Here is a 25,960-nt window from a genome sequence, read left to right on the forward strand (position 1 = left end):
CCTTGATCACTGATCCATGAAATGATGTTTAGATCTGGTGAACACTACCTGACGTACATGTTAACTTTGCAAGGATCCCTTATACAAAATATAGTCATCCTAATACTCATGCCTAATGCAGAGTTCTTCACTTGCCATTTTTCTTAAGTAGTCTCTGAACCAAATGATAAAATTTAGGTCAAGGACAATAGACATATAACAGGGGGATGCTTTGTAACATAAGGTATCTGCATATCAGGTATGAAGCATTACGACCCATGTCTCCGGTATTGTAGGACTTTTGTCGCATGCATACGCAAGGCTCTAAAAACCACATGACCCTCGTCTAAGTATAAATGTGCATGTTCAACATTGGACATCCTCGAACCTTGTAGCCAGAATACAATGCATAACAAAAGTCTTCCTGTTTAGAGAAAGTATGAACAAAAGTTTTGTCTATTCAATAGAACATATTGAAACAAATTAGAAGTTTCAACAATGATGATGTTGGTGTCTTAAGATCGGAAAAATTCTCACACATTTCAACTCACTACTGCAAAGGTGCTATAAACCAAATATGCAGCCATTCAATATTCATTAGTACCGTAGATGATGTGACCGTTGCTGTACGACGTGTGAAGTGTCCTCATTAGTTTTAGCAGAAACATAAATAAACATAACATTATTGTCTCTGTTTTAGCTATTCTACGCTCTTTACCATACAAAAACAATACATAACTATGCTTAATCAGAACGTACTCAAAATATGGAATTATCAATCTAAGTTTTTACAAAATGTAATTTCTGCTTTGAAGAAGATATGAATTTTTTGATTTAATTAAATAATGATTCTTAAAAAAAAGGCAATATGTTCCAGAAATATGTCCATCTATCCTCTGTAAGCTGAAGAAACGTACGACAAAGAAGAAAAATTCAAATGGTCTTGCTATATCATGAAGTTAAAGTGTAAGCTGCTGTTATTGACTTAATTTATTGTACATTAGTTTCAAATACTTGTCATAAGGCTGCAGGAAAACAAAACTATTGGATACACATTTAAACAGATTTATAAACTAACCATATATTATTCCTTTATTGTGCAAACATTTATAGTTGTTGTCTTCACACCTGGTATATAAGTGGTAAAAATAATACCAACATTAAAACAAAATACTTCAAGAGCTTGACTGCTCACCTGGCAAAATGACATTTGAGTGTAAGCAGGTAAACAGCTTATTTTAGACCCAAGCAGATTATTATGCGAACGTGACCGTAGATGCAAATGTACGAACAACTGCTTCGAAGTTAAGTAAATAAATAGAAAACTGTGCTCTGCCTTACATACCAAAAGAAATGCATGCTGTTAAGCAAACTAAAGGGCCATTGAATGTAGCCAACATTCACCCCGTCACGGGCGTAACTTTTTGCATTTTAGTATATCAAAGACCCCTGAGAAGTTTGGGGGGGGGGGGGGGGGGATTTTTCGGTAAGTCGGGATAGGGTGTTTTTAAGCTTGGGACTCAGAATTGATGATTTCGGGGTTCGGAAATTCTTTTTCCAAGTTTCGGGATTTTGAGATTTAACTTCTTTTCTTTAAATTCGGGACCTCGGAATTTCATATTTTTAAGCTAGGGATTTCGGGACCTCGGGATTTCATATTTTTAAACAAGGGATTTCGGGATCAGGACCCCTCCAACCCCCTCATATTAGGCTAAATAAATTGTTTATTTCTTCAGTTTATTTATTTGCTTAAAAATTAAAATCACAAGAATATTTTTTCTCACAAAATCTGTGAATTGAAGATTTCAGTTATTTTGGCATTTGTATAGATCTTGCAAAGGTGATTTTTTTTTGCTGGACCCAGTTTTCAACTATCAAGAATTGTAGCATTTTGAGCATTTTTTCAACTTTCCAATTTTTTTTAAGGGTTGGTGAGCAAAACATGCTAGATTGTTTCTGACAAAACTCAAAGAATAAATGAACTTCCATCCAAAAGACCCTCAAGATAATAGATGAAGTCTCAGTTTATTTAAACATTATTCGTTTATGATAAACAATTCTTAATTTTCAGATAGGTAGACCACCTGTACTTTTGTATCCAGACATAAAATGTTAATTTATGGTACACATTGTTGAGGTATAAACATTAAAAGTATGGAACTCAATTTTTTTGACAAATTTTATTATCATATCTGTAATTAGTGTGGGAACAAAATGGTTTGTGTGTAGCTAATGATCAATACACCAAGCACTGTCAAACAGATGAACATGTTTTAACATGCAAAGCTGTTTAGACCTTATGGTTTTCTCATTAATGAAGGCCATACCATACAATTGCCTTGTAATTGCTTACATCCACTTCATTTGAACTCTGCTGGATAGTTTCATTGGCAATCAGAATCATACCAAACCTCCTTGTTTTTTTCAATACAACTAAGCTTTAATTAGATGCTTTAGCATCTATCCCTGTATTTTATGTCATGGAGCTGTATTAAGCTTACATGTTTTACTATTACTTTCTGGCTTTATATTTCTTATGTATGCATGATTTAAGTCCATCTAATGTCTGTGTTTTATATGTAAAATTCAGTTGTAAGAGCGCCTTAGAGTGCATGCTGTTTTTCTTTAAAATAAAGACCTAAACTTAGATATAACCACTTATTTACTTACTTTAGTGTTAGATCACTGTTATGTACAAAATATTAACTTTAATTGCCATAGTAAAAAATATGCAGAAATATGCAACATAGATGAAAACTTTTTGACTACCGGTACAAATAGGTCAAAATTAAGTTAGGTAGATAGATGGTTCTATACAAACTCTATAACTATTCATTATTATGGAAAACATCAGCTCAATATATCTGCAAGGAGCAACTAAATAAAAAAGCTGACTGGATTTAAAAAATAAAAATGACTGAATTAGAAGTTAAACAATAAATTCCCTTCAAATATATTTTCGTTCTAGTGAGAAATTAATATGATTTTTTTTAATGGCAATAGTGTACAACAGTTAGGAGATTCTGTTAACAATGGTTCTTTCATCTAAATAAGGCTAGGTTAGCAAAATCGTTCAATTTACTCAAATTACATGTAAAAAAATCAACAAAAATGTAATTGTTACTTTTTTGTGTAAAGATATATAAGTAACACTTACACATAGTTGGTATTCTGATTACAAAGTTTGATTAGAAAATATATACAAAAATAAATGTACTACCATATGCTGATTACTTTCATCTTGATTCAAACAAATAATACACATGGATTTATCATGGAATATGATATGCATATCAACAATTCAAGAATTGAAAAAATAAATCTAAAATAAAAAAACAATCTAAAAAGTAATGAAGAATTTGTGTTGTAAACAAATATTGATGTATGTATATATATAACAATGAATAAAATCTATAATACATCTGCAAAAGAAAATATAGATAGACATAAAAAATAATGTTATAATTAAATATTGAAAAACATTAAAGTCGCCATATATTTAAAATTGTGAAAGTTACATATTTATCTTCAATATTCAGCAAATACCAATTTGAATTTTAGTACTTTGGAATTTTGAAGAGTTATTATAAAAGTGCAACTTTTTTTATTCAACTGCCCCACTTAAAAAAAAAACATTTCAAAAGGAGTGAATATGGAATCATATAATTTATATATTTCATCCAATATAAATCTTATCATGCCTAGAGACTCAGGGTACAAAAATAATCAGCAAAAACTGAAACATTTGTTTTCCATTACAATTTTTTTTTATTACACTATTAGTTGTAACTTTATGATATGGTACAAAAAACAACCAACAAAATATATTTGTTTTGGCCCCAGATGACTTTTCAAAAAAGGTTTTATCATTGAAAAAGCTCCAAATTATCTCACTTTCATGAAAAAATGCCAATTTTTTGCATAAAAATTGAAATAACTTTTTTAACTCATCTGTGACCTATGTTTTTTATTAAATTTTTTTCAAATGAACTGAAATTAAACTTAACTATTATACAGTTTAAGCAATTTCTGTTATTAAGTTCTCTTTTTATTTTTATTTTTTACCTTTTTTTCTCCTATTAGTTCAACAGATAAAAAGTATCTGAACAAGAATGCATGCTTCTTTCAAAGGCAGATTAATTTGTGTGCTTAAATGAACGATGAGCCCATATTTTTATTTAATTTTTGCATTAAGTATAGTATAAAGTTTATTTATAGAAATATCTCTTTGGCAATCTTTCCACATCTCCTTATTTTACCTGGTAATGTAAACAACTTTAGTAAAGAATTTAAAACATAATTACTTGTCATCGATTGACTAAAAATTGTCATCTATTGACTAAAAATTAAAAATATTTTTTAAAACCCCTCTGCTTAAAAACAAAAGAAAAAATTGTGTGGTTGCCAGAGCTCTCCTATCAGTTCCATTTTCTATTTGAAACATGATTAACATTTCTAAAACAACAAAAGAACCAGGTATTCACAAATAAAACTTTGGGATTTCCATTTCAAGAGAAAGTTGACAGCTTCTTATTTGCAAATGACATATTTCTTAAGATGTGAGTCAAAGATAATGATCTAAAAGTCAATATGAATATACAAATTTAACTCCACGTAATTGTAAAGTCAAATCGTAAAGGTAAATTTAACATTGTAATGTTAAGCAGTTTGTATTTTTCTCTGTAGAAAAGTTTTATTCCACCAAATCCATTATCAATTTGACTATAATCCACATCATTTATCAATAAAGTAGTTGGTTTCTTCTCCAGACCATAAACAACAACATGATCAAAAGACAGTTCGTTGATAACACTTGTACCATTGTGTCTAACATTGAATGAAAGTACTTTATTTTTTACTGTTGCATCAGATGTGAAGTATTCACCGTTTTCATAAGCATCGATAGATTCCCCATCATCCCAATACTGCTTGCCTGTAGCAGTTCCATTCTCATTCAAAGCCACGAGCAATCCCATTCCTAGCTTCCTGCTAAAAACAGTTGTGTTAGCCGGGGTCTGAGTATGGATTATGGAACCTCCTCTTATAAATATTGGAATGATGTGTTTTGGTGCAAATATAACATGTTTCATTTTAACAGGAGTAATCTCTTTACCATTGTAATAGTCATACCATCTACTTTCAGGGAAGTACACCTCAACATATACTTGTTTAGGTCGCAAAACAGGAGCAAACATAAGAGACGTCCCCCACATAAATTGTGTGTCAATATCCCATGTAAGTTTGTCAGAGGGGAAATTATGAACTATTGACCTGATAACAGTGCCACCTTGTGAATGGGCTTCAAAGAATAAATGATACAAATATGGAAGTAGATAATATCTTATCTCCAAAACCTTTCTGGAAGACGCAGCAACAGCCTTGCCAAAGTAGGCTGGATCTTGTGGTTTTGTGTTGATAGTATTGTGATTTCTTGAAAATGTATAAAATGCTCCAAGCTGCATCCATCTCTGACATAAATCTGCATTTGAATCTCCAAAGAAGCCACAAATATCTGCTCCAATGTAGGGAATGCCAAACAGGTTGAATTCCATAATTCCTATAATGGAGTAATGAAGATCTGGCCATTCACTGTTGTTATCTCCTAACCAGTGACCAGTATATTTACCACTGGACGGGTAGGTAGAACGACTTATCACCATTCCCCTTTTATTCCCACCTACAGCTTGACGAAGCCCATCTAATGTTGGTTTCGTTTGACTCCACCCATACAAGCTATGAACATTGTAATGACGATACTTGCCATCATTTTGAAGAGCTACCATGCATAATGTTTTATCCGATAATCTTGCTCCATAAATCCCTCTTGGTTTGTAAGGTGGATCATCTAACTTAGATTCAGGACATTTCAAACTCCAGTAAGGTTTAGCACTTTCAGGCCAGTTGAAAGGTCTCTCTTTATCTGTGTCAAAGTTAGCTGGTTCATTCATATCAATCCATAATCCATCAAATGATATGTTTTTATGATGGTTGATAATTAGCTGTTTCCAATATTCATGAGTTTTGTTATTGAGAAAATCTGGGAAGACTACTTTACCTTTAGGCCAAACATAGCCTAACATATTGGTATTATTGTATTCACTAAAATCTGGATGTGTATTGTCAGGCCATTTTATAAATATGTCATATTGCAGACCTTTTTCATAAGGTTTATATCCAGTATTGTTTGTAATAAGTGCTGGATCCAGAATAATAATAAAATGCATTCCTCTACCTTGTAACTCTTTCACATAATCTGGAAGACCACCAAAATTGACAGAGTCTATTGTGAAATCTTTCCTTTCATCCATATGATCAATGTCAGCATACTGAACATCAAATGGAATTCCTGCATCAATTGTTCTCTCTGTAGCTTCTTTCAAAGTTTCAATATTATTGTAGCCATATTTACACAGTTGAAAACCTAGTGCCCAGTATGGAGGCATGTATGGCTTCCCAATCAGAACTGATGTATAATCCCTAACTACATCTTCAGGAGTCGGACCCAGAAACAAATAGAAGTCCAGAATTCCACCAGTAGTTCGATAGGCCAGAGTAGGATGTGGCTGTAATACTATTTCCATGGCATTGCTGTTCAACAGTAATACACCATGTGCATTCCCATCATCTTCTACGCACATATAAAATGGATGTACTCCATATAAGTTGGCATGGTCACCCCCATTTACTCCATTATCTCTTGAAAACATTGGCCATCTGTCATAGTCAAAATTATGGCGGAACTTTTTATGACGATTTTCTCCAAATCCGTAAACATTCTTTGAAGGTAGTTTGGTAACAAACTGTAAAAATTGGTCTGCAAATGTTAACCCTCCTACAGAGGTATCCCAGATCACAGCTCCATTACTTTTTCTTGTAACATTAAAGGAAAATATGCCATGATCATCATTACCATACTGTATGTTGTAATCTGTTCCCTCCCTATTAGGTGCTGGAATTTTATTAAAGTTTACTGGAACCTCATATCTCTCATCTGAAGGATCTATAATCTTTACTTGTAGAAGTTTATTTGAATGCTTAGTTACAATCATTCGAATACTTTCAATATCGTCCTGAAACATTTGAGATTTATTTTGCCATTTCAAATCAATTGCAGTTGAAATACCATGACTAGATTCAGAGGTCTGTGTGTAGCCATATATAGAGGTATTGATGTAGCAAAAGGGAACTGACAGTGACTCCACTACAGGAGCCCAAATACACCCACGCCTTTTACATTCTTGAGTGTTAATATCCAATGATTTGCTTTTATCAATGTCGGGAAAACAATCTATTCTCAATGATACATCCTCCTCTGGAATCTTTTCATTTTTCCACTGTACATAAAAACTGTTATGCATTGGTAGCTTTAAGTTTGTTATTCTTACTATGTGAGATTCCTTAGTATAATTAACATACTGTTGTGAGTGCTCTTTACCATTCACATAAATATATACTTTATCCCAATTCTTATCAATGCCAAGAATTTCTATATGATCTATATCCACATCATGAGTTCCAGTGGTTTGGTTTTGAAAAACATCCATATTCAACATGCCATTTCTACATGCAAAAACACCATAAAAATAGTTCCCACTTTCGTAATTATCTTTTCCTTCTCCATCATCCCAGTATAAATTTCCTGAGGCATATGTAAAGTACTGATCACTTGTCAGAGCTACTTTCAACGTTATAGGATTTTTACGACTAAAGTGTGTATTATTAGCTGGTTCCTGTAAGGGTAGAACAAATCCTCCTCTGATGTGCAAAGGAATAGGGGAATCTGGCAGTACATTCATTTCATAATAATTAGAATCAGTATAATTTACTTCTATACCTGTGTACCAATCATACCAAGTCGACTGAGGCAGGTAGTACCTCAAGTTGGTCTGTCCTTCTCTTAAGATTGGTGATATCATCAATGCTGGTCCCCACATAAACTGCTCATCAATATCAAAAGTCTCTTTATCTTCAAATTCATTATGCAATGAGCGAATAACCGTTGATCCAAAGTTAGCAAATCCTGTATGTGCAGCGTAGAAGAGAGAATGTAGATATGGAAGTAGCCAGTATCTTGTTTCTATAGCCTGTCTAGCAGCTCTAGCTACGTCTTCTCCCAGAGCTCCTGGGTCTTGCTCTATATTACCTAATCCATTATGATTCCTACTGAACGTATAAAAAGCTCCAAGTTGCATCCATCTCTTACAAAGTTCAGGTGTTGTATTTCCAAAGAATCCACATATGTCAGCCCCAATGTAAGGTATACCAAACATATTGAATTCTAATATTCCTATAATAGATAACTTCATGTCCTGCCATACTGCAGAATTATCACCAAGCCAATGGCCAGAATATTTCCCGCTACCTGGGAATGTTGAACGTGAGATCACTATTCCTTGTTTTCCTGTAGCTGCCTGAAGAGCATCTAATGTCGGTGGTGTCTGACTCAAACCGTATAAATTATGAACATCATAATGACGAAACCTGTCTTTTTCTCCTTGAGTGGCTACCATACATATTGTCTTATCAGATATACGATTTTTGAAATTACTTTTACGATCATCATATAGATAAGCTGCCATAGTTCTGTAGGGTGGATCTTCATATTTGTCCCCTTTATTACATTTGAGACTCCAATATGGTTTATCATCGACTGGCCAGTTCCAAATTCTGTCTTTATCAGTATCAAAGTTAGCAGGTTCATTCATATCTATCCACAGGCCATCATAACTAAGTGTGTTGTTGTGATGTTTAACAATCAATTGTTTCCAAACATCCTTAGTTACATTTTTGAAGAAATCAGGAAAAACTACCTTGCCTTTGGGCCATACCTGTAAAAGAAAGAAAACATATAGCCATGTAATAAATTTAATTTATTTTTAGTTTCAGATAATTATTTTGGACATCTGATGATGCCAACAAAGAAATAGATGTCTTTTCATTTCTTTTTTTAAAGGTTGCTGTCTCTCTGATATGTACTCCAAAAAACTATAGGATTTTTGCTCATGGCAAACTTAAGGGCATACGATACAGTTACAGGGAAGGTAATGACGTTGCTAACGTAAAATGTTATTTTCGCGACGTCAAACTGTGACATATCGGGAAAAGATGCACTTTTCGACTGATTTTTATCATTCAAACTGATTTAATTTGAAAACGAGTTCATGGAGCCCTATTTTCAAAACAGCAATTTGTTTCATTTTGGAGGGAGATTATGTGACCCAAATTTTATAAAACTGTAAATAGAGAATTATTTTTAATTTTGATAAACATGCAGCAAAAAGTGACGTATTTTCCTCAATTCATGAACATTTAATAAATATGAGTTATTTCTGAATAAAAAATGCATAATTTTTTAGGATACTTATAAAAAACAGAAGTTACCGATTATTTAACAAAAAACAATTTGTATTTATCTTTTATAACAAAAAAGTTATGTATTTCTTTCGAAAAAGAAATTACAGACACAAATCTGAATTTTGAGCAAATCTACAAAATTTCTACCTCAATTTACTCAAAAAGTAGCACATGAAGGTATATTTTTTATTACATATTTGATTTAATCAGGTAAAAAATAGTCTATATGCAAAATTTCACAAACTTTTAAATACAGGATCAAAACTGTATCGGATTCCCTTAATGTTATTATCTAAGCCTTTTTTACACAGTTAATGAACATAACTCCATATTCATCTTGGCAATATTAGGGAAACATCAAACTTAATTAAGTTGTTTTTAATTGCAGGCAGTTAAAAATGTTGCAATCACATAATGTCTAACTCTTAAGAGAACTTGGCAACCATGCCACATTTCCTTATTTAATAATAAGGTATCATTCAAAAAGCATTCTTCATTTTTCTAAACAAATTGAATAATGCATTCTAGAACAATTGTGGGGCTACAGTGAAAATTTCAAATTGAACTGAAATTCACAGTAGGAATGTGAGCCATTTATTCATAACTTGCCAACTACCTCAAAGGTCAATACATACATTAACATATATGGAAACTGTTTGTTTCACAAAAATAAGCAGACATCAAGTTTATAATATGAGTTTTTATCAATTTATCTTCTTAAAATGACGTTGGAAAAAAGATTGAAGTATACCAAGCGCTTTTGGACAAGATTACAGCAGAAAACAACATATTTAAAGTGATTCTAACATTATGAGTGGAACGTTTAAAATTTCATAAATAAACATATCTACATCAACTCACATATCCTAGTAGTGCTCCCTTTTCATTTGAACTGTTCGCTGGAATGTTATAATTCTCTGGCCATTTTATATTAGCATCATTCTGATTCATAAGATCATAGGGCTCGTATCCAGTCACATTGGTGATCAGTGCAGGATCCTGAAAATACCGACAAAATATGTAATACTTTAGTTAATACTAAAATAATTTGGATTTTTTTCCCACCTTTCAAATATAAAATATATGCTCATAATATGTTTTCCTGATAAAATAGTATATAAATATTAAACTTACCTTGTGTTTAAACTCATTATGCTTTTCTCTTACTACCTCTATCAAAAATTGGTAAAAATAGTATTTTAACTCATCTATTTTGATTCTGGTGTTCATAATATCAACCATCAAACTTCAAATGTATACCATAATGCTACATGTTATTAGTGAATTTAAAACAAGATTGTGTCCAAAGTACTTGGATGCCCCACCCGCACTATCATTTTCTATGTTCAATGGACCATGAAGTTGGATAAAAAATGTAATAAGGCATTAAAATTAGAACAATAATATCATAGGGAACATGTGTACTAAGTTTTATGTTGATTGGACTTCAACTTCCTCAAAAACCACCTTGACCAAAAACTTTAACCTGAAACATGCACTTTCATTTTCTATGTTCAGTGGACCGTGAAATTGGGGTCAAAAGTTTAATTTGGCTTTAAAATTAGAAAGATCATATCACAAGGAACATGTGTACTAAGAGTTTCAAGTTGATTGGACTTCAACTTCAACAAAAACTACCTTGACCAAAAACTTTAACCTGAAGAGGGACAGACGGACACACAGACGGACGAACAGACGGACAGTCATACGGACGAACAGACAGACAGTCAGACGGACAGACGAACGAACAGACAGACGGACGAACAGACGCACAGACCAGAAAACATAATGCCCCTCTACTATTGTAGGTGGGGCATAAAAATATAAAGCTTAATAGAAAATATAATAAATAATGTTTTACCAAAATAGTAATAGTTCTCATTCCAGCAGCTTGTAAACTTTTGAAGTAGTTATTCAGACCACTGAAATTGACATCATCAACAGTGAAATCTTTCCTTTCGTCCATATGATCAATGTCAGCATACTGTATGTCCTAGAAATTCACAAAAAAAAATAAAAAATAACATTATAAAATGATTTATTTGTAAAGATTTACAAAATGTATGAAATTTTTAAAAAATTTACTATTAAGACCGTTTTGGTCATGTTGACTTCCCATATGTATAGGTCTTACTTTGCTGTACATTTTGGCTGTTTACAATTTATCTTTGTCTATAATAATATTCAAGATAAAATACCAAAAAGTGCAAAATTGTCTTAAAATTCCCAATATAGGGGCAGCAACTAAACAATGGGTTGTCTGAATGGTCTAAAAATTTCAGGGCAGATAGATGTTAGCCTAATGAACAATTTTATGCTGTCAGATTTGATCTAAATGCTTTGGTTTCAGATATATAATCAAAATAAATGCATTTTACCCCATGTACTATTTTTAGCCATGTCAGCCATCTTGGTTCGCTTAAGGGGGGGAGGGGACAACTAGATTCCCTAATGATGATTGTGGACAAGGTTTGTTAAATATATTTTTTGTAAATAGTAGTTTCATAGGAGAAGATTTTTGTAGAAGATTACAAATATTCAAGACAAGAGTGCACACACTGAAATGTCTCGCCTTCTTTACTAATCCTTGATACTATCTTCATAGACCTAAATATAAAGCTTTATTACAACTGTCACATAAACTCAACATTAACCAATAAAATGATACATTGATCAATGAACCATGAAAATGAGGTCAAGGTCAGATGAACCATGCCAGGCAGACATGTACAGCTAACAATTCTTCAAAACAACAAATATAGTTATATACTTATTGCTTAAAAATAAAGAAAAACAGACCAAAACACAAACACTTAAAACTAAGCAATGGACCGTGAAAATGAGGTAAAGGTCAAATAAAACCTGCGTAACCGACATATAGATCATAAAATATTTCCATACACCAAATATAGTTGACCTAATGCATAAAGTATTAGAAAAATAGACCAAAAGTAAAAAACTTAACTTTGACCACTGAACCATGAAAATGAGGTCAAGGTCAGATGATACCTGTCAACTAATCATGTACACCTTACAATCATTCCATACACCAATTATAGTAGACCTATTGCATATAGTATAAGAAAAACAGACCAAAACACAAAAACTTAACTATAACCACTGAACCATGAAAATGAGGTCAAGGTCACATGACACCTGCCAGTTGGACATGTACACCTTACAGTCCTTCCATACACCAAATATACTAGACCTATTGCTTATAGTATCTGAGATATGGACTTGACCACGAAAACTTAACCTTGTTCACTGATCCATGAAATGAGGTCGAGGTCAAGTGAAAACAGCCTGACAGGCATTAGGACCTTGCAAGGTACGCACATACCAAATATAGTTATCCAATTACTTATAATAAGAGAGAATTTAACATTACAAAAAATCTGAACTTTTTTTTCAAGTAGTCACTGAACCATGAAAATTAGGTCAAGGACATTGGACATGTGACTGACGGAAAGTTCGTAACATGAGGCATCTATATACAAAGTATGAAGCATCCAGGTCTTCTACCTTCTAAAATATAAAGCTTTTAAGAAGTGAGCTAACACCGCCGCCGCCGTAGCCGCCGCCAGATCACTATCCCTATGTCGAGCTTTCTGCAACAAAAGTTGCAGGCTCGACAAAAAATTGATAAAGTTGACTATAAAGGGCCATAACTCCTTTTAAGGGGTCAACTGACCATTTTGGTCATGCTGACTTATTTGTAGATTTTTTTTTTTTTTTTTTTTTTTTTTTATGTTTTTATTACCCCATATAATTTCTTTGCGTATTTCTCTAAAGTTAGTGGTTGATTTAGTTTGACCTCCACCTTTCCGTATCCAACATTTTACAATATCCAGATAAAATTCTGGTAGTTCAGTTGTTATTTTAAGTGGTTTTAAATTTTTAAGTTCTAAATTCATTTTGAAGATAAGGAAGTTTTTCCCGTATTTATCAAAAAAGAATCTCGGAATAATTGACCAATTTTCATGTTTTGACTCCATTAGTCTTGATACCCATTTAATTTTAAGTGTGTTGAAGTAGCTGTCAATATCTATCATATTAAGTCCTCCCGTACTGTAATCTGCTATGAGAGTTGACCTTTTTAATTTATCTTGTTTACCGTTCCAGATGAAATTAAAAATTTCTTTTTCTAGATTGTCGCTATACATTTTATTTATGACTGTCATACTTGCTAAGTATATAAATTGTGGGATGATAAGTGATTTGATAATAAGAATTTTACCGATGATCGTAAGATGTCTTTTTTCCCAAGATTTCATGAGTTTTTTTGCTTTTTCAAACTTATTTTCCCAATTTAGTTTTGCGCATTCTGCTTTATTTGTGCCGGAATACAATCCCAACACTTTAACGGGTTTATCTGTGAATTTCATATTATCTACCTTATCTTTACAATTTTTTAGTTTTCCTATCCAAATTCCTTCTGTTTTGTTTTTATTTAATTTAAGACCAGAAAATGTGCCAAATATTTCAATAACGTTTAATGCTGCTATAATTTCATTTTTTGATTTAAGAAAAAGAGTGGTATCATCTGCTAACTGGGAAATTTTTAAATTATGTTTTGAATGGTCAAGTTTGATTTCAAAACCTTTAATGTTATAATCATTCCTTAATTTACATGCCATAATTTCAACTGCGATCACGAAGATCATGGAAGAGCAGGGGCATCCTTGACGCACCCCCCTTTTTAGACTAATTGGTGCAGAAATCCATCCATTATTGAACACTGAGCTATTTATATCAGAATATAACGTCTTGATCCAGTTAATAAATGAACTATTAAAGTCGAAATGTTCGAGAGTTTGGTACATAAAGGTCCATTTTAAAGTATCAAATGCTTTTGAAAAGTCTAGAAACAAAATTGCACCTTCAACATTAAATTTGTCGGCGTAATCTATGATGTCTTGTATTTGTCTGAGATTGAAGCCAATATATCGTTTTTTTATATATCCTGTTTGGTCTGCATTTATTATTAAATTTAGTACATTTCTTATTCTTTGAGCTAATGTGTAAGATAGTATTTTATAGTCCGAGTTTAATAAGGAGATTGGCCTATAATTTGAAAGATCTAGTGGATCATTCTTTTTGTATATAAGATTAAGAATACTTTGTCTTTGAGAAAATGGTAGCTTTTGCCTGTCGTAACTTGTATTAAAGATGTTAACAAGGATTGGACCTAATGATTGCCAAAACTTTTTATAGAAATTTGTTGAGATACCATCTTTACCTGGGCTTTTTATTGGGTTTTAAATTGTTTACTGCTAGTGTTAGTTCATCTATTGTAACATATCCATCGCACGTCTGACTTTCATTTTTGATAATTTATTTTTTACTTCAGTACTGTTAATATATTCCCATGATTGGGCTATGTTTTCTTTTTCTTTTGAATACAGTTTTTCGTAAAATTTCTTTTCAATTTGAAGTATTTCACTTTGATCTGTAACAATATTTCCTTGGTCGTCTTTTAGTTTTATTATTGTTTTTTTTGTTTGTTTATTTTTTTCTAGGCCTAAAAAGTAAGCTGTATTTTTTTCGCCTTTTTCTACCCAATCTTGTTTAGACCATAATTGGGCGCCCTTAGCTTTATATTCATAATGTGTTTCTAGCTGATTTTCAATTTGATTTATTTTTTGCAAAATATCATTATTTTCATTTTTTTGGTATTTTTCAGTTAAGAGTGTTAATTTTTTTTCCATTTGCTTTATTTCGTTATTTTTATTGTAAGCTCTACTTTTGCAATAATTTATTGTAAATAATTTAATATCAAGTTTAATCGCGTCCCAAAGAAGATGCACATCCGTAATTGTGTCTTGCATGATATATATTTTGCAATTATTGTTTCTATTTCTTTACAATATTCATTTTCTTTTTCTTCTAAAATAGAATTATTTAATTTCCAGTATCCTGGACCTTTACTTTCGGCCGTTACGCTTTGTAATTTAAGAGATACACCTTGGTGGTCTGTGCTTTTTATTAATGCGGGTCTTATATCGCTTGATTTTGTATTGAGCACAAAATCTTTATTAATTAAAAAGTAATCAATTCGACTGGCTTGACTGAAGTTTTGTCTTTTCCAGGTAAACTGTACTTTTTTCGGATTTAAATATCTCCATATATCGATTAGATTGTGTGTTTTAATTAAAGATTTTAAACTGTTTACTGGTTTTATATTTTTTCGTTTTCCATTAGTAAGTTTTCTATCTAAGTTTGACAATGCATTGTTCATGTCGCCGCCTAGTATTACTGTTCCAATTGCATAATTACTTATGAAATCAGACAGATTTTTAAAGAACTTGTTTCTTTCCGTTTCTATGTTTGGTGCATATATGTTAATGAGCGAATAAATTATGTTTTCTATTTCTATATTTAACATTAGTATTCTACCGTCTTTGTCTTTGTTTTCATTAATTACTTTACATTCTAACTTATTATCAATTATAATGGCTACCCCTCTACTTTGGGTTGTACCATGACTAAAATAGATAACGTTACTAGTTTCAGTATATAATTTTTTTTCAAGATTTTCATCAAAGTGACTCTCTTGTATAAAAGTTATAAGACTTTTTTGATTTTTTATCCATTGATAAAATCTTGTCCTTTTCTCTTTATCTCTGAGTCCTTTAACATTTAGCGTATATATATGGATGTCTTTTATCATATTGATTGATTTTAAATTTGTTATTTATTTTATTCAAAGTACGCTTGACTGACTCGTAACTACTTTCTTTGTTGGTAAATTCTAAGGGTGTAACACGTGACAGCCTGGTGGTAAAGTTGTTTAAAACTGTTGGGTTACTTTTAGTACCATTCATTAAAATTTCAAAGTTGTTTATTATTTTGATTCTAATCATAGGTGGTTTGTGCATTCTTTCTTTTTTAAGTGCACTTTTAATTTTAAAAAGTGAAGATAAAAATAGGCATTGTTTTGTCTTCACACATAAACATTTGTTGTTTATATAAATATATTTTTCTGGGACTTTCAATTTTTTATTTTTTATTATATTAGCTTTTTTCCCAAAAGTGCCTAGTTTAGTTAAAGTTTCCGCTAGCCGTATGTGATCGTTTGGCATGTTTGTTCTAGCTTTAAATATAAGCTTTAAGATGTTTTCTGATCTTATGCATGTTATAAGGTGTTTACATATTATACAATGAATACAATAAAGAAATACGAGTACATGACAGTAGCGCAAGCATGCAAACCATGCGCGCACAATGATGGTAACATACAAACTGTAACACATGTATGATAAAAACAGAGAATACCTATACGTTGTTAGACAGTCTTTTGGTATCTCTGTTGTGTTCTCGTAACAAATAGTATAATACAACAAATTACATATTAACCAATGTATATATAGCTGTAAGTCTTTACATTGCGTTATTGTAATATAACAAGTTCTATAACACAAAGTCATTCGTTTACTACATGATTTCCTTGCTGTATTACGTAACTTGTGTTTGTGTATCTGAAAACATCTATTTACAAACAGTATCATCATGTACGAATAATATGAAATTTTATTTATGTAAATATGTATTACTTTATTTAATTTTATTGATTTATTTTTAGGTTTATTAGATAAGATTTGACAGTCGGTACTTGTCAGAACAGATAATGTAAGTATTACTGTTGTTATCTTTTCTTTTAATATTTTTTGATGCGATCTTGTTGCATTATATCTGTTGTTAATAAAGTTTGAATTGTTACTAAAAATAGAAATGGGAAAGCCCATTTTTGAAAATGTATTTGATTTTATACATTTCTTACAAGTAAGTTTGTTGATAAAATACAAATGTACTAGCATCATCATCACTGTTGAATACTTCAGATAGCATTTGACTTTATGTTGATACTGAATGTATGACATATAGATTTCATTTGTTATATCACTCTTTTGTAATAAAGGAAAACTAAGTATGGAAAAGATTATATACATTATATACAATGACATCATTTTTAAAAAAAAAAATTTGTATTAAGATAAAAGATATAATTAAAGTTTTCGATTAAGTCTTTGCAGCCTTGTTTTCTTTGTCTTGGCTTGGTGGAGTTGGTGGTGTTCTTCCTTTTAGATTTTCTTGTCTTCTATTTGGAGTGGTAAATCTGTTTATGTCCAATTGTTTCTGACTTGTTTGTTTACCTGAATTGTTGGTTTTTGAGACTGCACTATGCGAAAGGCTTTCATTTTTTTCTGGTATGTTTTTCTTTTTCCTTTCTTTTTTCTTCTCTGGGGTAAGATTTTGTTTGTCATCTGTGGTAACTGTTATGTTCTGTTCCAAATTAGCACTTAATTGAATTGAAAGATCTGTACATCCATCTGTTTTGTCCACTTCTTGATTGTGTTGATGTGTGATATCTTCTATGTGTTCTTTTTGTGTTGTTTCTTGCATTATATTGTCAGGTTCTGTTATTTTATTTTCCTTCTCTTGTTGGTCTTTTGTTTCTTTTTGTCTCATATTTTCAAAAAATGTTGGACAGTTTATTAATTTGTGACCTGACTTGTTGCAGCCTCTACACATCCATTCATTGGGACAGTCACTTGTAAAGTGGCCATGTTGGAGGCATTTACTGCAGATGAAATGAGTGTTTATGTCTATTTGACCAAAGTGTGAGACTCTAGCAAGATATTTTCCAAATTGCATAGTTTTTGGCAGTTGTTCCTCAAATTTCTCACAGAAAACCACTCTGTCTCCTGTTTCACAATCTGTCATTTGATTATCTACTCTTAATCTGTCTCTGTTTATGGATATAACTTTGATATTTCTCTTCTCTAATTCTCTTTGTATCTGTCCATCATCTGCAGATAATGGCACATTCTTTACTCTAACTTTTTTTAAATTGCTTTTATAGTTGGGGTTGTTTGGGTTATGTGGAAGGAGAGGGATGGTCTTTCCTCTGAGGACTACTCCTTCACTTAGGAGTTTAAGCCTGTCTTCTTCTGCGTCTAAATATAACCTCCACATTCTTCCTATTCTCTGAATTCCTTTTATATGTTCTCTTTTTATTGACATTGACATTCCTTTGAATATTTCTAAGTGGGTGAGCCAAAGTTCTTTGGGTGGGTTTGAGGCTCCAAAAACGTCTGTTTCTTTGATAAATATAGGTTTGACACCGTTTGTATCATTTGTTTTTGTTCCGTTTGTATCTGTATTGATTGTAAGGTTACCAGCAGTTACTTTTGCATATGTTGGCGCCATATTGTTTACGTTTTCTGTAGAGTCAGATACATTTCGACTCGGTTTTCAGTGTTTATCATCGTAATATGGGTTGGTTTGCATTGATTGTCTGCTGCCTATGTCACTTTCCCATTCATTTTCCCAGTCTTTAGACATTTTGTTGTTTTTTTTAGCATAAAAATTCAATATTTATATGAGAGTTCTCACCACGAGAGACCTTGGTATCAGGGGCGATAATTCTTCCTTATTTGTAGATTTTACTTTGCTGAACCTTATTGCTGTTTACATTCAAGATAATAACCAAAAACAGCAAAATTTCCTTAAAATTACCAATTAAGGGGAAGCAACCAAACAACCAGTTGTCCGATTCATCGGAAAATTTCAGGGCAGATAGATCTTGACTTGATAAACAATTTTACCCAATGTCAGATTTGGTCTAAATGCTTTGGTTTCAGAGTTATCATCCAAAGTTTTGGTTGGCTGGACAGGTCACCAGACACATTTTTAAAACTACATAATCCCAATGATGATTACCAATGACTTGGTAAAATTTGACCCAGTAGTTTTCGAGGAGAAGAATTTTTTTTTAAAGTTAACAGACAGCGCCAGACAACGGACACCAAGTGATGAGAAAAGCTCACTTGGCCTTTCGGGCAGGTGAGCTAAAAAAGAAAAATTAATAAATATTCTGTCATTAAATAATGAATAACTAGTAACTTAAACTTACCAGGGGTATTTTGGCAGCAATTGTCCTATCCACAGCAGTCTTTAAATTAGTTATGTTGTTATAACCATAGCGACACAATTGAAATCCTAAACTCCAGTAAGGTGGCATGAATGGAAGACCAATTGCCTGAAAATATGCATGTTGTACATAAACATATTTGGATAACAAAGAACTTTCAAGTATCAGCAAAAAGTTTTTATATTCCATCAGCCGATATCATCAGCTATGGTTTTTTTCCACATCAGCTTATATCATAAATAAACTCATCTAAAATACTAGGGTTGCAATTTTATATTTGTGCCAAACACATGTACAAAAGACTCATCAGTGTTGCTTGAATAAAAAAAGTTACAAAGGCATAAAAAGTATGAAGCTGAAGAGCATTGTTTTTAACTTCATCTAGCCTATAGCTTGCTAAAGAATTAAATTGTTTCAAATTTTATACGACTTTACTACTTATTTTCAATATTAAGTAAAATTTCATAATAATTTTATGAATTTCAATTCTCTACATGAACATGTTAGAGCTATTTGTAATCTGTACATATAAAAGACCTACAATATTCCCAGTGTAAGTGTTAGAATGAAATGAAAACATTAAACAAAATTACAAAATAAAACAATGCTAGTTTAGTAGAAGAATGAAACTCAAAAATAGATACATTTAGCCTGGTAAATGCACATACTGCTTCACCCCATCTAACTGTAAGAATATTTGTCTTTATCACAGGATCCCTAAAAGAAACTCTCACATTTCCATATTCAGTAAACCACAAATGCTAGATTGAAACCTTGTTTTTGTATATATTTTGAAAAGTTTACATCATATGAACCATTGTACTAAGGTTCATTTAATGTGATCACAAATGCATGTTAAACTACCTTGAAATGTGAAAATCTGGATCAAAATCTTAATTTTTCCTACATTTAAAAGTTCATATCATTATCAGAATGAGTACTAAAGCAATTCAAGTATATGTGTCAATAATACCAGATACAGGATGGTGGACAGATGGTAGGTTGGGTATAAAACGAAGTATTTGAATGATCATCCTTTATTAATATTCAGTGGTTTCTATGTATCATTAGGTTGCTGGTTTGTTGACAGTTACAGACTCATAATATTATTCATTTCATACAGACATACCTTTGTGTAGTCATATACAACTCCCTCTGGTGTCAGTCCTATAAACAGATAGAAGTCTAATACTCCACCAATAGTTCTGTATATCAACATAGGCAGGGGTGTAAAAGAATATTCTGCAATATGCACAGTATATATTATTGATTGTCATTTATTCAATTCAAAACTAACTGCTGCAAAAAGTAAATTCACAAAAATACTGAACTCTGAGGAAAATTCAAAACAGAAAGTCTCTATCTAATCAAATGGCAAAACCAAAAACTCAAACACATCAAACAAATGGATAACAACTGTCATAAACCTGAATTGCTACAGGGATTTTCTTATGTAGAAAAATGGTGGATTGAACCTGGTTTTATAGATAGCTTAACCTATCACTTGTATGACAATCACATTTCATTATATTGACAACAATGTGTGAACAAAACAGATAGACATAATCGATTAAAATGTCAATGAAAGCAGTCTATATTGTGCTAGAATACTAATCACTCAAAAAAACTGTATAAACATGTTCCAATTTTTTTTCTCCAGAAAAGGGCAGCCCAGGTCCCCTGGGCCTTCCCCCTAAATTGGCCTCAGCTATTGGACGTGGTTTAGATGTGATAAATATATTGCCAAATTCAAACTGATTTCAAGTGCTAAATCAAATATGTATGTAGGTGTATTCTAGTCTGGATAAACAAAGCCCTTGCAACTGCTCTTGTCAAACACAGTTTCTGTTGTACAGTTGTGTGTGTGATAAAATAACATTTAGTTATGAGGACAAGCACATTAATCATAGAGGCCAAAAAATTATTTCTATCATACCTCCTCCTAAACATATGTTAAAACCTTTATATATTTGATATATACATATAATACCATACCTTGTGAGTTACTGTTGACAATCAGTATACCATATGCAGTCCCTTCATCATCATAATAGGTATAAAACGGATGTACTCCATAGTGGTTTTGGAAGTTCTGGGTAAAAAATATACAAATTTAATAAAGTTACTGTACATTCTTATATTATAGTTCCTCTAAATCATTATCTTCTATAAAACAAAAACAAGAATGTGTTCACAGTACACAGATGAACATGTGTACTAAGTTTGAAGTTGATTGGACTTCCAACTTCATCATAAACTACCTTGACCAAAAACTTTAACTTCAAACGTGACAGAGGGACGGACGGACAGACAAACAAACGAACGGACGCACAGACCGGAAAACATTATGCCCCTCTACTATTGTAGGTGGGGCATAAAAAAATAGGTGCCCAAAGGACTGTTAACAACTTGTCACTTTTAATCCTCAAATAACAAACTCTAATAAACTCACCACGATTAAAACAACAAATTTACTAGACATATTGCGTAATACAATCCTATCAAAAGTCATGTTGGACAATGATAATCTGAATAAGTGTATTTTCCTTGAGTTGACTATAAGTATCAAATATAGATCTAAACAAATCTTAATCATAACCTTTTTCCCCAGTTTTTGATGAAACATCCTTGTCTCATGGATTTATAAATTCATAGATTACAAGCAGCCTAGGCAATAAATTATATACATTATTTTGGGTGTGAATATGATTTTGACTAGAAATAAATCCATGATTTCCCCTCCATCATTCTTTTAACTGATTACCAACATCATGAAGTTACTTTGCCAAAACTATGTACCCATTTTTTTAAGAAATATTTTCAAATTCTAAAAACATTGTTTAAAGTCATAAGAAACATTGAACACTTTTGGAGATAGACTTGTCTAAAAGGGCCTCATATATATGTCACAATGATACAGGTATAATGCTATCAATTTATATTAAAAATATTTTATAATATATTCTACCTGATCGCCTGTTGGTTGATCTCTGGCAAACATTGGCCATGTTTTCCAGTTTAAATCATGTCTTAAAGACCCATGCACATTTTCTCCAAATCCATACACCTTATCTGAAGGTAGCTTTGTAGCTATTTGAAGGAACTGGTCCTCAAATATCAAACCTCCAACTGTTGTGTCATATCTATATATAGAAAGATCAAGTAAACAAACTCAATGATGTTCATAGGTGGAGGTAAGTCAGGAGATACAATCTGAATAATGACAAGAAATAATATCTGATTTGATTTTTGTAAAGTTATGAATCTTCTATGATCTAATAAATAATATGGTCAACAATTTTTCCATTCTGTTTGTTTTTAATGTCATAATTCACTTTTAATATATTATTCATATCTTCACTTTATATTTTTTTTTCCAGTAAAATATGTTTTTTTCACAGGCGCTGTTTAGTTTTTTTCCTATTCCATTTAAAGTCCTTATGAAATGTTTTTTTTTTTCCAACCGGAAAATTGAAGACATGCTTGGAGACCTATATTAAAATTTTTATTTTTTCAAATAGCATAATAATTTTGCAAAAATATGAAACCATTTTGTAATTGGTTTTAAAAAAACCCTCATAGATTTTTTGAATATAGAAAGACTTGATGCTAATAAACTATCTTCTGATAAAAGCAGAAAAAAAATGTAGTTTCATTCTTTTTTTAAAAATCACCAAGTTATAGTGCATTTAACCAAACAAATGATGCGAGGAGATCTACAATTAGCCAGACTTATTTTCTTTTCATACTTACATGACTTTCTTTGGAGGCATATCTATTCTTAACACCTGGAAATGGAATGGATCCTCACTGACAACCTTTAGTTCATACCATGGATGCATTGTTCTGTCATTGGAAACATCAAGTTTGATAGGTACTTCATAACGTTCTTTTTCTGCATCAAATAGCTACAAGAGAGGGAAATTTAATTAGCATGATATTGTCAATTCAACTTAACAAGACACTTCATCTTGCATCTTCAAAAAAAATCTTTTCAATAAATCAATACATATCTAAAAGAAATTAAAACCTACCTTAAATCTCAAAACATTATTTTCTCTCATCTCCACTCTAAAAATAGCATTCCTGATAGGATTACCAAAGGGAGATAACCCTTCCCATGTCAAGTTGTAATCCATTCCTAGTTCTGTTTCATATGATCCTGCCAGTTTATACCCCATGTTACTTGGAAAGTAACAATCTGGACTCAATGAGTTTGTGGGATCATAAATGCAATGGCGACTTTCACATTTCTCCTTAGTTACTAAATCAACATTGCCAAGACGTTCAGGATAGCAGTCAATTCTTGTATTTTCTACATCTGTACTCTCTCTAAAATCACAATTAAAACTAGGGTTAGTATTCTTTCAAGAAAATGTCCCAAATGATACAAATTTTAATTTTTGTTTCAAATTTTAGAAGAGAAAGGGCAATTATTTTTTCAACCTAAAAATCTTTTCCCTGAACTTTGATATGGTCTTCACTGGAACTTTTTCTTTCAGTTAATGCATATTTTTTCTTCTTAAATCTTTTAATGCAAAATGCATCATTCTTTAGGGAGTATATTATGCTGGGAAGAACTATCAAAAGTTTACACATACCTTGTCCAAGAAATACTAAACCAATCTTTCAACTTTCTGTTAAAACCTGTAACTGTCAACACCTGAAACATGTTGAAATCTTAAAATAAGTAATTTTTCCTATATATTAAATCATAAAAACATTTTAATGTGTAATAAATCGTAAAATAAAAAGTCTGCCATGCAATACAATTTGTCATCTCTTTGCAAACATTGCATCTTTTCTTCTTTTTATTTGTATAAACATTAATGATTTTATTAAGCTAAGAGTAAATGTATTTAGATTATTGATTGATTGATTGTTGGTGTTTTAACACAACTTTTAAGCACCACTTTTGGGCTATTTCATGAAGACCAGTTTTTATTGGTGAGAAAACCACAAACCTTCGATAAGAAAATCCTAGTCTATCAAGATTAGAGTCATTTCCACCTGCATGAGCAGGGTACGAACTCACAGCCTAGATGTTGACCGGCTAGTGATTACAGTAGGAGAACTACATAGACTACTGGGCCACTGAGGCTCCTTTAAATTAATGAAGTTTACCTTTATTTATTTTAACAATATAACATCAGTACTTACCTTTTTATGACTATCATATGTAAAGGTATTGATTGGTTTCAAATTGTCAAGGTCAGTAACTATGGAAACGTTTGTCTGCACACCATAAACCTTGATGGTATCAACAATCAAATTTTCTACTTCATCATCTGAACCACTCAATTTTTCAGACCACACTTTATTCTACAATAAGAAAAATAATAGCAAAACTTATTGTTATGAATTGGCAGCAAGCTACTTTTATATTCCTGAAAATGTCAAAAAGGGTTTCATTGAGGGGTACATCTTCACCAAGTAATTAACAGAATATTAGAATTGCAAATGTATTCACAAAAGGATATTCCACATCCTATAAATTCTGATCCTATATATTCCCTCCCCAAAGTCCAAAATCAATGACACAATCTTCTCATTTATTTATCCATTTTAGTCAAGATCAGTGTCAAACACATTATGACTATGCAATTATAATTTTTAATTCTGATTATTGTACATAACACGAAATGGTACACTCATATAACTGGTCAAATATTTAATATATGATCAAAAATGTTGATTCCTTGAAATTACTGTTATTTTTAATGTCTTTTTTTGTTATATAGGAATTATGAACAAATGCAAAGGAGATTAGGTTCAATAAGATCTCTTTTTGGCCCCAAAATATAGCAGTTTTAGAAAATTGTGAAAATGTAACCTTTAAGCTATATTTTGGAAAGTAAAATGCTTCTGCTACATAAATATGAGCTGTTTTTGACATTACAATGCACAAATATCGCGTACTAGCATCATAAAGTCATGCTAAATTACTGAAATCTTAAAAATTTTAGCATTTTGGTTAATTTTTAGACAGTTTCCGTCTAAAATAAAAGTGGCCTTTTTCGTGTTCATTCATAATATTGAAATGTAAATTGTATTTGATGATACTACAAAACATATATAAAGGTTGAGGATGAACACGGACGTGGCCACTTTCATTTTTGACAAATAACATCTGAAAAGTGACGTTTTTTTAGCATATTTGATAGATTTTTCATATTTAAGCTTGAATCAGAGCGTTTTTAATGACTTAATCAGATAAAGTCTTTCACATCAACTTATCGAATCAATTGAAATAGACATTTAAGTGTTTAAAAAGTGTCTAAAAACTTTTGTTAGATGAACCTGAAATTTGAGGCCAAAATCGACCCTTACCGGACCTTTCTATATTATAAGAAAACAGTTGCATACAGTAACTAATGAAAGTTATGTTATGATACTATCACTTACCCCTACTGCTTTAAATCTCGCTAAGTAATAATTTCCATTTTCATAGGTATCTGAAAATATATGTTTATGTCTTATCTTATTTAAATATTTCCTGTGGAATCAGTTATGCACAAATTCAGTCAACCAACATTGTAAAATACTGCCAAACAGATAATTATGCATATTATCAAAACATTTTTTTAAGCACAGTTCTTTGAAACTTTTTATATTTTTTTCCATCAAAGCAATTTTATTTGACAAGAAAGATCACTAAATAATATAATATTGAAATAAAATATGGCACAT

The 25,960-nt window shown here is 31.5% G+C and overlaps 1 protein-coding gene across 3 annotated transcripts in view; it reads right to left on the reverse strand.

The window, feature by feature from the left end:
• Window positions 1-1,058: 1,058 nt before the first annotated feature.
• LOC134687456 (maltase-glucoamylase-like) overlaps window positions 1,059-25,960 on the reverse strand; it is a 47,976-nt gene continuing 23,074 nt past the window's right edge. For all 3 annotated transcript variants that reach the window (XM_063547775.1, XM_063547792.1, XM_063547784.1), the window contains exons 21-32: window positions 25,676-25,725; window positions 24,431-24,592; window positions 23,872-23,933; window positions 23,305-23,602; window positions 23,024-23,178; window positions 22,239-22,413; window positions 21,266-21,362; window positions 20,400-20,512; window positions 19,253-19,378; window positions 11,195-11,326; window positions 10,195-10,332; window positions 1,059-8,807 (exon numbers count right to left, since the gene is read on the reverse strand). In XM_063547775.1, the coding sequence (XP_063403845.1) occupies window positions 4,584-8,807; window positions 10,195-10,332; window positions 11,195-11,326; window positions 19,253-19,378; window positions 20,400-20,512; window positions 21,266-21,362; window positions 22,239-22,413; window positions 23,024-23,178; window positions 23,305-23,602; window positions 23,872-23,933; window positions 24,431-24,592; window positions 25,676-25,725 (5,732 nt within the window). In that variant the 3' untranslated portion in view covers window positions 1,059-4,583. The remainder of the gene's footprint in view (window positions 8,808-10,194; window positions 10,333-11,194; window positions 11,327-19,252; window positions 19,379-20,399; window positions 20,513-21,265; window positions 21,363-22,238; window positions 22,414-23,023; window positions 23,179-23,304; window positions 23,603-23,871; window positions 23,934-24,430; window positions 24,593-25,675; window positions 25,726-25,960) is intronic.

The sequence above is a fragment of the Mytilus trossulus genome, chromosome 1, assembly GCF_036588685.1.
Source record: "Mytilus trossulus isolate FHL-02 chromosome 1, PNRI_Mtr1.1.1.hap1, whole genome shotgun sequence".
In the NCBI taxonomy this organism is placed as follows: domain Eukaryota; kingdom Metazoa; phylum Mollusca; class Bivalvia; order Mytilida; family Mytilidae; genus Mytilus; species Mytilus trossulus.